Raw genomic sequence first — 12624 nt, forward strand, 5'->3', positions numbered from 1 at the left:
CAGCTCCCAGGGCCTTCGCTGACTTGTTTGCTGAACACCTACTGTGTGTCGGCAGCTAGGATACAGCCATGAGCAAAGCCTGGGATGAGCAAAGCCTGGGATGCGCAGAGTCAGAGGCCTGTGATCCTCTCCCTTCTCGGCCCACATGCCAGCCAGAGAGGGAAAGAAAGACAGTGTGTTCTCAACAGGGGTGAAAGTTGGTTCTTGGAGAATAAGAAAAAAACCTCACTCTTCTAATGTAGAAAGCACAAAAACACAAACAGGACATAAATGATATCTATGGTATTAAAATTTCCAGGCGGGTACAATTAGGGTAAAAGGGCTCTTTAAGGAGGAAGTGAGGGGAAAGGTAGAGAAACATGAGGAGTTTAAGCCATGCCTCCAGCACCCCTGCCAGGCACCCCATGTCCTCTTGATGTTGACAGGAAGGGGACCTCTCCCAGCCTCTGTCTGAAGGGTCTAGCCCCTCTTCTGCTCTCCGCCCCTGCTCTCCTGCCCAGGTGGGTTTTCTTGCACGAGAAGGCGTACCAGGTGCGGGACACAGCCATTGAGTCCTCGGTGGTGACCAAGGTGAAGGGCTTTGGACACTATGCCAACCGAGTCATGGACGTGTCTGATTATGTGACCCCACCCCAGGTAGGGTCCCCCTACCTACCCCAGGGTGCTTGGGTGCCCAGACACTGGGCAGGTTGAAGGGGAGAGGGCAAGACAGGGAGAGTGCCAATGGGATGCCCAAACCAGATTCTGTGGCATCGGTGATCCAGAGAACTCCTTCCCCGGCATTTGGGAGGTGTTGGGGGCTTGGGTCTGCCTCTCCACTAGGCAGCGCTAGGTATGGGGGAAGCTGGGTTCCTCTGTAGTCCTGGCACAACTTGTCCTGAAATCAAGGACAACACGCGGAGCAAGAAGGGCCAGGTGGGTGGAAAGAGCCTGGCTTGGACCCCACCTCTGCCTTTTATTAGCCCCGTGACCTTGGCCAGATCTCTTAGTCCAAGCCTCGGTTTCCTCGTCTGTACAGTGGGGATAACAGAATTAGCACCGTTGCATTTTTCCTCTCCCTTCTCCTCCTCCCAAGGGCACCTCCGTGTTTGTCATAATCACAAAGATGATTGTAACCGAAAACCAGATGCAAGGATTCTGCCCAGAGGTGAGGGGAGGACAGCATGGTCAGGGGGTGGGGTGAGGGTGTGAGCAGAGGCCCAGGGCCCAGCCTTGGAGCTGTGTCCGGGGACCTCCACCCTCCAGAGGCCGCCGATGGGCAGGCCCCGCCCCCGCAGGGGCCAGTGCGGGTCCTGCACGCACCTGTCTCCCTGCAGAGCGAGGAGAAGTTCCGCTGTGTGTCAGACAGCCAGTGCCAGCCCGAGCGCTTCCCAGGGGTGGGTGAGTGCAGCTTCTTCCCCACCTCTCACTGCCCCGCACTGTCAGTGGGGCCCTGGGGGCAGCACGTCCCCCCCAGGGGAGAAGCCACCCTAAGGGAAGGGGTGGGAATGGGCCTGTTCCATGTCACGCTGCCAGCACTGATGGATGCGGGCTGTGGGCCAGCCCGGCGGGGCTGCCCCCAGAGTTCCCAGGCCAGGGGTGGTGCTGCAGACAGGTGTGCCATGAGGTGGCAAGTGCTGTCACGGAGGTACCCTGGGACCCCGGGGTGGTGGGGGGGGCGGGGAGGGAGAGAGATTGGTTCCTGGAGGGTGACCCCGAATGGCTTCCTAGAGATGGGCCCTAAAGGATGGGTAGGATTTGGCAGGAGAGAGAAGCTTCAAAAAGGGCATTCTAGGCAGAAGCAACAGAAGCAGCAAAGGCTCAGAGGCGAGAAAGAGCAAGCGGTGAAGGGGTCTTCAGGGAGCCTGGGGCTTGGAACATGTGAGGGGAGGGCTGTCACCTCCCTCTGGCTTGTCTAGGGCTCAGGAAGTGAGGAGGGGAGAGCCCTGCAGGGCTAACGGACCCCCAGTCCCTGGCCCTGCCTGTCCTCTACCTCCACCTGCAGGGTCCCTGTGTGCGTTGTGGGGGGTGCGTCCCTGATGGAGGGGTGGGGGGAGGAAGGGGTGAAGGGCCAGGGGTGCACCTAGCAGTTCTGGCTCCACCCTCGCAGGGATCCTCACGGGCCGCTGCGTGAACTACAGCTCTGAGCTCCGGACCTGTGAGATCCAGGGCTGGTGCCCCGCCGAGGTGGACACGGTGGAGATGTAAGGACCCGAGGAGGGCAGGCGGGAAGAGGACCCAGCCCAGCTCTGCTCTGCCAGCAGGGGGAGCTCTGCATCTCTGAGCACCCCCAGGACTGTCCACTCCCAGGGCTGGCTGTGCCCACTGGGAGATGCTCCCAGGAAGGTGGTCCCTGGGGTGAAAGCTCCTCCTGTTTCCCCTCTTCTTCCCAAGGCGCTAAGACCTCCTGCTCTCGCCCACAGGCCTGTCATGATGGAAGCTGAGAACTTCACTATTTTCATCAAGAACAGCATCCGCTTCCCCCTCTTCAACTTTGAGAAGTGAGTTCAAGCTCCCTCCCTAAAACCTACAAGCAGTGCTGCCACCCCACCCTTCCCCCCCATCCCCCAGCTTCCCGGGGCTGCTATTCCCAGCCTCCCCAGGGTGGACCCTGGGGCCAGTTTCTCTGCCAGCCTCCTGCCCTGGGGCTCGGGACCCACGGGGGCTTTTGCTCAGAGCAGGGGAGGGACAAGCTGAACCTGGGCCTGGAACTCGGATGCCTCCGCAGGTGGGGCCCGAGGCGCTCCTCCCATCTCTCTTCTCCCCACCTCAAGCCCAGTGTGCGTGTCCCCTTTCTCTTAGCTCAGCCCCTCTTCTGTGACTTCCCCATTTGGCGACTCGTGGGTGGGTGTCGGCCACATGCAAAGCACAAGGCGGGCACAACAGAGGAGCCAGGGGTAAAGACCCCTGCCCTCTGGGAGCCCCAGCACACAGAACCTTCTACGGGAGGGAGGGGTAATCACCAGAAAGATGTAGGGACAGAGGTAAGGGAGAAGGCGAGCGGCCAAGAGAGCGGGGGCCCTGAGGCTCCGGACGGCTAGAGGAAAATCCGAGCGTGGCTGTCCTCGCGTTAACCCTGGACCTTGCCCTCTCCTCCCCAGGGGAAACCTCCTTCCCAGCCTGACTGCCACCGACCTGAAGACATGCCGCTTCCACCCCGACAAGGCCCCCTTCTGCCCCATCTTGCGGGTGGGAGATGTGGTCAAGTTCGCGGGGCAGAATTTTGCCAAATTGGCCAGCACGGTGAGGAACGAGCCACTCTTCCCTTCCCTGGCCTGGGGGCCCTCGGGCAGGGGGAGCGGCTACTGGGGAAAAGGAGCTGCCTGCGGCGCAGCGCCACCTGGTGGGGGCATCCCAGGCCTGCGACCGGCTTTGTGCCTGTCCTACCCACCCCTGCCCTGAGTGGTCTTGCCTCCCGCCCAGCCTCAGTTTCCCATTCCTGTCTTCACGCTTCACCTGCAGGCAGAAGCCTCAGATCTCCAAGAAGGTCTGCACTGTGGGAAAGCGGATCTGTGGCCACTTTCCTGGGTTGTAGCTAAGGGACTAAAGACACCAAAAACAGGATTTAGAGGCTCAAGGGCGGTCACCCTTAACTACAGAACTTCTTTACGAAGCAGCGTGTGACAGACCACTCTTCTTTCTCCCGACCTCCGTCCTCCACCTGGAGAATGAAAAGAAATCACTTGTCCATTTGTCATGACATGCACCCCCCGCACCGGGACCCACTCCACTCCGACCGCGGACCGGGAGTCGGGGGCTGTGGGAGGGCTCACATCTGCCCCCTTTCTCCACCCAGGGGGGAGTTCTGGGCATTAAGATCGGCTGGGTGTGCGACCTGGACAAGGCTTGGGACCAGTGCATCCCCAAATATTCCTTCACCCGGCTCGACAGCGTTTCTGAGAAGAGCAGCGTCTCCCCAGGCTACAACTTCAGGTAACCCCCGTCCCCCTGGGACTTCGGGAGAAGGAGGCAGGGCTGTCCTAGAGAAGGACACTTCAGGCAGCAACGCATCCTGGGCAGAGACGGTCCCACTTCCTCCCCCTCAGATTTCAGCTCAAAATTAGGAAGGACTTTCCAGCAGTCGGCCACTCGGAGACGGACAGGCCATCCTGTGAGTTCCCCGTCACAGGGAGGGACCGTGTGGAGGATTCATGCTCCCAGCCGGCAGTTAGAGTACAAGACCAGGTCTCCTGAAATGCTGGGTTCTGTGATTCTGAGCCCATTCTTAGCTCCGGCTCTGAAGCTGTACGTAGTCCCACTCGTCTCCTGTCCCTGAATTTTCTGAGGTTTCTCACTTCACAAAGCAAGGGCGATAATTGGTATCATTTTACAAGGTGGAAATTTTGCATTTCTCTCCATAACCAGGAGATTTCATCTGAGTCACAAATAACAATTACAATGGCTGTTAGTTTTTCAGTGCCTTTCCAAACAAGAACTCATGCCAGTCTTTAAATATCATCTCAGTTATATTCCCAATGGCCTTGAGACATAAGGGATCCCTCTCCCCATTTTGAAGAAGGGGAAAGAGAAGAACTTGGGGTAAACTACTGGGAAACAGCTGAAAGCCCTTGAAAAGCCTTTGACCTTCTCCCATCCTCATTTCCTTATCTATGAAATGGTGATGGTATCCTTATTATCTTGAGCCTATCAGCCAGTGTGTGAAAAGCTTCAGCTCTCGGGAGGTTTTTTTCCTTAATTTTTTAAGATCCTAAAGTTTCTGGCAGGGCCCTGATTACGTACACAGTGTTATATACACTAAACAGGCTAAATTAGGTAAATAGGCAGGTATCAGGAAAAAATAGGTATAAGAATATATTTCAGTTATATATTCAAATTTCCTTTGTTATAGTGGTATTATCTAATATAATAGTAAACATAAGCAAAAAAAATATTTCACCTTTTTTCCCACCTTTATTTGTAGTTTAAAAGAATAATTATCTGCCCCATTAAGCTTTATATTTAATAGTTTAAAATATATGTGTATTCTCTGGAAAGAAGAATTTTTTAAAATTGAAAGTGCTATCATAATCAACTCTAAACTTAAAAAAAAAAAACCCATAGGAAACAACACATATTTTAAAGTAGGTTAAAAATACTGTTCAGCTCCCTGGCAGAAACTGGCATATTTATTCAGTCAGTACGTCACGCTGAAATCAATACAAAGGATATTTGTATGGTGGCTTAAAATAGTAACAAATTAATAAAATCCTCGTGATCTCAAATGCAAGTTTTCATCTTCATAACGTCTCTCTGGCCATTGGGAATTCTTCAACCTTCCAAATAACTCATTTGGCAGGAGAGCTTATGAAGAATATGGCTAGTTTGAAGACCCCAACTCTTGGTCTCATACAGCTTTAGAACAAAGTCTTTCATTTAAAGAAGAATTGGTTTGGACTTCCTTATTTCCAATTTGTAGTGGCTTGGCTGACACACACACACACACACACTCGCACACACACACACACTCACACACACACACACTGCCCCCACCCTCTACCCTCTATCACCCCTAGGCACAGCAGGAGAGCACGAGATAGATTTGGTCCTAAATAAGCTTGGGTTAAATTTGGAGAGACAGGGACTTTCCTGGTGGTCCAGTGGTTAAGACTCTGTGCTTCCACTGCAGGGGGCACAGGTTCAATCCCTGGTCGGGGAACTAAGATCCCACATGCCGCGCAGTGCGGCCAAAAAAAAAAGAGAGAGAGAAAATTTGGGGAGACAGGTCAGAGGGTCCCTAAGGACCCTGCAAGCTCAATTCCCGAGGGCCTAAAGGAAACCATCTGAGAGGTGTGGGCCCTGGATGACTGACCCCCCTCACCAAAAACCTCCAGGCCGGAGTATGAAGAGGCAAAGCTGCTGCGTTTGACCCTATGGTTTAAGAGTGTCCAGAGGGCCCGAGGAGTAGCCTGGGCGTGGGGGAATCTCTGTGGCCATGGCAAGCAGGGGGCTGTACCCAAGCTTCCTCAAATCCCTCCCCCGGGTGACCACCCACTACCTCATGTTGCCTTCAAGCTGCTGGTACCACACGGACACCCAAGACTAAGTTAAGATCCCCCGCTGGGGAGGCTCCAGGCCACCCATCTGAATCCTCTGTTAAGAGAAAAAGGGTCACGGCCAGGCTCAGCGCAGCCGCGGTGCGGTTCCTATGACGCGGTAGAATGTGTCTGCTCCGTAGAATCCCGCAAGGCTCCTTGCTAGAGGCCCGATACTGGCCGCCCCACGTACAAAGTGTCCCGTGTGCTCTGGCTCAAGGTTCCTCACCCCTGCCAAGGAGGAGCTTCCGTCCCCCCACTTCACAGATGAGAAAATGGAGGCATGCGAGTTAAGTCATTCTCTCAGGGTCACAGAACCAGCAAGCACGGGTGCCTGAACGCAAACCTATTTTCCTGGCTGTTTTCCACCCCATAGGAAGGCTACGGTCATTCGCTTTTGTTTATCCTCAGAAAAACACAGGCAGTGGGGTTGATACTTTCATCCCCAGTTAAAGACGAAGAATCTGAGGTCCCGGGAGGCTAAAAGACTAGCAGCTCCTGGAAGCACCATTCCTTGCCGGGCCTTTTGTCTCCCAAACAAATTCATCTGCCTCTCCCTCTCCAACCGAGGCCAGATTTTTTTTTTTCCCAACGTTCTGCTGTTGCCATTTGCTCTGGAGGGAATGGAATCATTCAGCCAAGATTCAGCCTTGTTTTAATCTGAAAACTCTGACATCCAGAGGCAGCTAGAGACTCGCATTTCCATCACTAATTACGTCTGCAGCTCCTTTCCAATTGCCGCCCCCACCCCTGAGGATCTTTGCCTGCAGACTCAGAGACTCAGATAATTTAGAGCTGTTAAAGACCCCTGGAAGAGACCTAGACTAAGGCGGTCATTTAGCAGATAAGGAAGCAGACCCTCCAAAGGGGGAAATGATGAGCCCAAGGTCACGGGTGCACCTTAGAGTCTCCTTAGACGTCGTTTGCTCCCAAGTCCTACATCATTCTTGGAGGTGCAGCCCCAGAAAAGGTCTGTCCATCATTGGCGGCTCCGATTATTGGAGAGGTGACCTCGTATTGAACTAAAACGTGTCTCCTTTCAACTCCCACCCAACACCTGGTGCTGTCCATCTAAATTAACCTTTCCAAGTACCTTGAGGGTGTGCAGTTGGTGGGTTCGTCCACATTAGTCCCAGACAAAGTGCAGCATTCCTAAAAATAAGAACTGGCAAGAATCGCGAATTCCATGGTGCGCAGGGTGACGGGCCCCAGAGGCAGGGTTCCTGCATGGCTGGTGCACCCTTAGCTCACGAGAGCAGGACTTTAACCAGAACACTGCATTCCCCAAAGTGCTGGGAACAGGCAGTGTTGCTGAGGGAGTACTGAGTGTGCATTTGCCCATGAGTGGGTGTGTGTGTGTTTGTGAATGAGTATATGTGAGTGAGTGTGGACGTGTGGGTGTGAGTGTGTGCATCAGTTGTGTGAGTTGGTGAGTGTGTGTGAGTGTGTCAGTGAATACATGTGCGCCTGTGTGTGCGTCTATTAAAATACTGTATCGGGGGACTTCCCTGGCAGTCCAGTGGTTAAGGCTCTGCGCTTCCAATGCAGGGGACGCAGGTTCGATTCCTCTCCGGGGAACTAAGATCCCACGTGCCTCGCGGCCAAAAATAAATAAATAAATAAATACTGTATCAGTCAGGGTCCCAGCAGGGAACAGATGGCATATGCAAACTGGGTAATTTGAAGAGAGTTGAATACAGAGACTGTTTCAAAGGATATAGGGAAACCACAAAGGATAGTGCAGTGTCTGGGGGCAGTAACAGGACGTTGGTGACTGTCCAAGTGTGGGGTAGAGGGGAGGGAGCATGGTCAGAGGAGATACCCAGCACAAGTCTTTTTTTTTTTTTTTTTTTTACATCTTTATTGGAGTATAATTGCTTTACAATGGTGTGTTAGTTTCTGCTTCATAACAAAGTGAATCAGTTACACATATACATATGTTCCCATATCTCTTCCCTCTTGCGTCTCCCTCCCCCCCACCCTCCCTATCCCACCCCTCTAGGTGCTCACAAAACTCCTAGCTGATCTCCCTGTGCTCTGCGCCCAGCACAGGTCTTGACGACTTTCCTTTGTGATATCACAGCCCTGCCCTAACTATTTGAGGTCTCTGAGCCCTTCATGCCCCTGGTGAAAGCACTGATTGCCCAAGAAAAATGCACATGTTCACACACGTGAGCAATTTTTCAGGCAATTTCATTTTTATGAAGGATACTTTATTTCTACAAATAAGATTAAATCCATTCTCTGAATAATACATCCAAGCCAAACAGAGTAACGACATGAAAACTCTCCTCCCTCCCCCAGTCCTACTCCTTTTGCAGGAAATTAACCACTTGGGCAGTTTGTCCATCTTTTTTCTCTGCATTTATATTCATGCAGCATAAAATTCCAGGACTCTGAAGGCCTTTGAAAGCTTATCCCTGGACCTCAGATTAAGAGCCCCTAGGGTTAAGTTTGCAAAGCCCTTTCACACCTATTTTCGACAGGATTTATAGCTCGTTGTCTACCCCTCACCCCCAAGGTAGGCTCAAAAAGATTCTGAGACTTGCCCAAGGTTGCACGGCCTGATGAAGAGGAACGCTGGTCCTCAAAGCCAGGGACCTGATCTACCCATTGATCCTACCACACCTTCCACCGACACATTGCTCGCAAAAAAGAAAACAAGGAAAGAAAAGCCGCTATAAGGGATATACCACCCCCCTCCCCTCCCCACCCCCATCCTGATTGCTGGAATGATAGGAGAGAAGAAAAAGGGTGCATTTAGCAATGTCTGATTTCTTGTTCCTCCCCTGAGAGTTCCTAAGACAGCTTTGCTACTAAAAGGCAACGCAGTTTTGGATTTCCTCTCTCGGTGTCTGGGACAAAAAACACTCGTTCAGCTGCTAGATGTTCCTCGTGCTGTAGGTGTTTCTAGTGATCGTTTCGTGTTGGAAATGTACCCACAGCAGCTTTCATGAAGCTCTGAAATCTGGCGTGTGTTCTGCTTCCATGTTGCAACAGGCAGATCAGCAAGATCTCAGGCCAACTGACGGAGACAGAACCGAGCTGCGCCCTTGGCTTTGATCCTTCTTTCTCCAATCTGGATTTTTCTCCTTTCAAAAGCCATAGAATACGTGTTAAGTGCAGCCATTTCCATCATTTCCACAGAAACATGTGAAGGCCCTCTCGGATGGGGCATACTTGCTTGAATTCTCCCTGATCCATTTTCCCCTTCACTTTCTTTAGCTTACGGTGAGAGGCGAGGCAATTAGAGCAATCCTGAACTTATTCAGCCCTTGCTAACTTCCGTGTCTACCCTATCTTCACAACCACCAACCTTATGGGTAGAAGATATTGGCTAACACTCACTGAGCGCTTACCTGTGAGCCTGGGACTTAGCAAGTGCTCTTTGTGGATTATCCCATTGACTCTAAAGAGGGAGAATTTTAGAGCTGGAAATCTGAGGCTCAGAGGTTGCATTTATCTGCCCCAAACCACACAGCAAATGGTGCTGGAGCTGGAATTCAAACCCTGGCAGGCTAGCTCCAGAGCATGTGCTCACAGCCACAGGTATCCTGGCAGGACCGGTATGGTTCCTCCATTTTACAGATGAAGAAACTGAGGCCAAAAAAAAGATTGCTGCCAAGGATAAGACAGCTAGTAAACCAGGCTCTCAGGTATATCTTCTAGCTCTGTGTCCATTGAACCTTCCCTGTCTCATTAAAGATAAATCGTAATATGTTCAATTTTTTAAAAAAGATCAAACAAGCCGTATTTTAAATGTCTTCCTTTGAGGCGGATTAGATTCCTAGAACATGAGTAAATCACTGTAGCTTGGGACCCTTCTCGAAGGGGAAGAGTCCCGCCTGCTGGAAGGATGTTGCCTCAACCCCATGCAGTGAGCCTGCCAGGAGATATTTTCCCATCAGTATAAAATCAACTGTAAAAGTATTTTTCAGCTGGCAAAATTACTTCCTACCAGGCAAAAGCTTTGCTGAGAACACCACCTCCCTCACTTAGACGCCTGGATTCCAGGCCCAAGTTTTCCCTTGCAGGCCCAGCCCAGATCCCGCAAGTTTGTTGCTGTTGTAACAGTTACGCGTCGTCGCTGCTTTGGGAAGGAATTTCCACCACTTCTTGGGAGATGGATCGTTTCTAAACAGATGTCTGAGAGCTTCCAAGGGATTTGAATGTGGTGATAAAAACCCTTCTCCATTCAGCTTATTGACTGCCGACGATTACAAATGTCAGCTCAGCGTGGGGAAGCGCTGCTAAGGGTTGGAGCTGTCCATAGCTGAATTGGGCTGCTCCCACAGGTAATGGCTCCCTCTCACTGGAGGTGTGCAGGCAGCGGCAGGGAACCTCTCATGGCTAAAGTGGGGGAGGGCTTGGAGGATTTCTTTTAACATCTAATTATATCACGTGCTGGGCTTCGCGGCTGACCCGGAGATGAACGGGACCAGTTCCTGTGATCAAGGAATTTTTGATCTAGTGGAGATGGTAAACCTGAACCCAAATAACAAAAATGTTTATACAAAAAAACATTTGATGCTGGGGCGAGCCAAGAATAATTAAGATGAGGCAGAGGTGAAACAGCAGCGTCCAGGCTGCGGGTCAGGAGACACAGGCTATGGTTCAGGCCTTGCCACAAAAACTCAGTGTGATTTTTTTGACAAGTCTCATTCCCTCCATGGGCCTTAGTTTCCTCCTCTGTAAAATGGGTTGGTTAAAGGTGATCATCTCTAAGCTCTAAAAGTCTGAATCAGTGCATGTGGGCATCTGGGGAAGGGCTCTGGAAAGTTGGGCTGCTGAAACATGCACTCTTATTTCTAGACCTGTGATATATATCACAGTGGAATGTAGCTTCCACACTGCCCTGCAGCGATACCTCTGACAAGTGACTTACTATGGTAGTTGACTTTGTAACTTACTCATTCTTTATCTGTTGCTGCTTGAGGCAAGAGATAGCACGTGCACACACACACACACACACACACACACACACACACACACACACAAGCTTCTCAGTACTGTCAGGCCTCAGAAGTGTTCGATTCAGTCCTGTGTTGGGGGCTTCCTGTCTGGTCACAGAACAGGTATCTCAGTGAGGGGCCTGGTGGGAAAGCAGGCTCAGCTGGGGTTTGTGAAGAAACTCACACACAGGGCCTAACAGCGTGGGAGCTCTTTCCACCCCTAGTCCCCCAGCCAGTGGAGAGGATGGGAGCCTGGCCGAGAGCTGGGGTCCCTGGCAGGAGAAGCCACAGAGCAATACAGCCTCAGGCAGAACCGCAGGGAAGCAGCAGGTGGAATAAGTACCCCACCTCTCTCCTTCCCACCCTCTGATCCCCGGCCAGTGCCGGCCAGTGCTTCCCAGTAACCAACGCACCCCTCCAGAAACCCGAGGCAAAGAGGGGCAGGAATGTGGCCTGCAGAGGTCAGCCTTCAGGGGCCCACGATCAGAGGCTGGGTGTTGGGATCGTGGAGGGTAGTCAGCGCACCAGATGACTGTCCCCACTTCACTCAAACACCCGGGCTCAGGGGGCCTCCCAACCCCAGTGGCCATCCCTGCCAGTGCCGCCCCGCCCCCAGGCTTCCTTCCCTTTCCTGGCTCAGCACTTCTTCCGTCAGCCACATAGCGCTTTTTATTGCAGCTATTCTTATCCAGACTCCTTGAAGTTCCACGGGAGCCACTGCTTTAATAATCGCCCAGGTGTCTGGGCGGTGTCTGGGCTCTGATCTCTCCCCACATAGCTCTGGCATCATCACAGTCAGAGCCACACTCTGCTTTCCTCCACAGCTGAGGTGTTCTCTCAGGCACCAGCTGAACCAGCTCCCTGCCCGCCGCTGAGGCTGCAGTGAACTCTCTTTTCTGGATCTTCTCTCAGGGAAGCAGCAGTGGGTGAGCAGCGGGTGAACAGGCTTCAGGAGGCCTGAGTTCAGATCCCAGCTGTGCCCCTGCAGGCCCAGTAGCCTGAGGAGAGCTGTGGTGCTTCCCTCCAGCCCGGAGAGTCTGGACAGCGTTGCCTCATGGTAATAGATAATATTCAGGGAAAACTGCGAGCTGGTGCTGTGCTCAGCCTTCCCCTCCAGCAGTTCATGGAATCCTCTCCAATAAGCCTGCAGCTGTTGCTATATTTCCATTTCATACCTGGGGGAAACTGAGATTCAGAGAAATAAAGCACTGTGCCCCAGGTTATGTAGCTCATTCAAGTGGCAAAGCCAGGATTCCAGCCCAGGACTGTCTCGTTTCAGAGCCCCTAAGCCAGCAAGTATGCCATGGAGCTGTTGTTAGGAGACCTCAGTGAAGTAATGGGTGTGGAAGTCTCCGGCCTGGCGCTTAGCTGGAGTAAGCGCTGCACGTGTATTATCTCCCTACCCTTTTCCCCATTTCCCCTCCGCAGGGGCTATTCCCACCAAGAGCGCCTACTTTCCCACCCAGCCAGCTGCCAGACCTACATGTTTCTGCTGGGGAGAGAAACAGCCTTTGTTACCACCTTGTACTAGCTCTACCTGAAGAACAGCGAGGAATACAGAAGCCCGAGTCACTAGGAGGAAACCTGGAGGCTGACATCGCTAAGCTCCATCTGCGAGATGTTGAGAATCTCCGAAATCCATTTATCCCTCCAGCAAGCAT

The 12624-nt window shown here is 52.3% G+C and overlaps 1 protein-coding gene across 1 annotated transcript in view; it reads left to right on the forward strand.

The window, feature by feature from the left end:
• The window catches only part of P2RX3 (purinergic receptor P2X 3), a 32316-nt gene that overhangs the window by 8010 nt on the left and 11682 nt on the right, over positions 1 to 12624 (forward strand). The window contains exons 2-8 of the mRNA XM_033860719.2: positions 501 to 636; positions 1076 to 1147; positions 1317 to 1380; positions 2090 to 2183; positions 2403 to 2480; positions 3081 to 3222; positions 3776 to 3912. Of these exons, the coding sequence (XP_033716610.1) occupies positions 501 to 636; positions 1076 to 1147; positions 1317 to 1380; positions 2090 to 2183; positions 2403 to 2480; positions 3081 to 3222; positions 3776 to 3912 (723 nt within the window). The remainder of the gene's footprint in view (positions 1 to 500; positions 637 to 1075; positions 1148 to 1316; positions 1381 to 2089; positions 2184 to 2402; positions 2481 to 3080; positions 3223 to 3775; positions 3913 to 12624) is intronic.

Source organism: Tursiops truncatus, chromosome 8 (assembly GCF_011762595.2).
Source record: "Tursiops truncatus isolate mTurTru1 chromosome 8, mTurTru1.mat.Y, whole genome shotgun sequence".
In the NCBI taxonomy this organism is placed as follows: Eukaryota; Metazoa; Chordata; class Mammalia; order Artiodactyla; family Delphinidae; genus Tursiops; species Tursiops truncatus.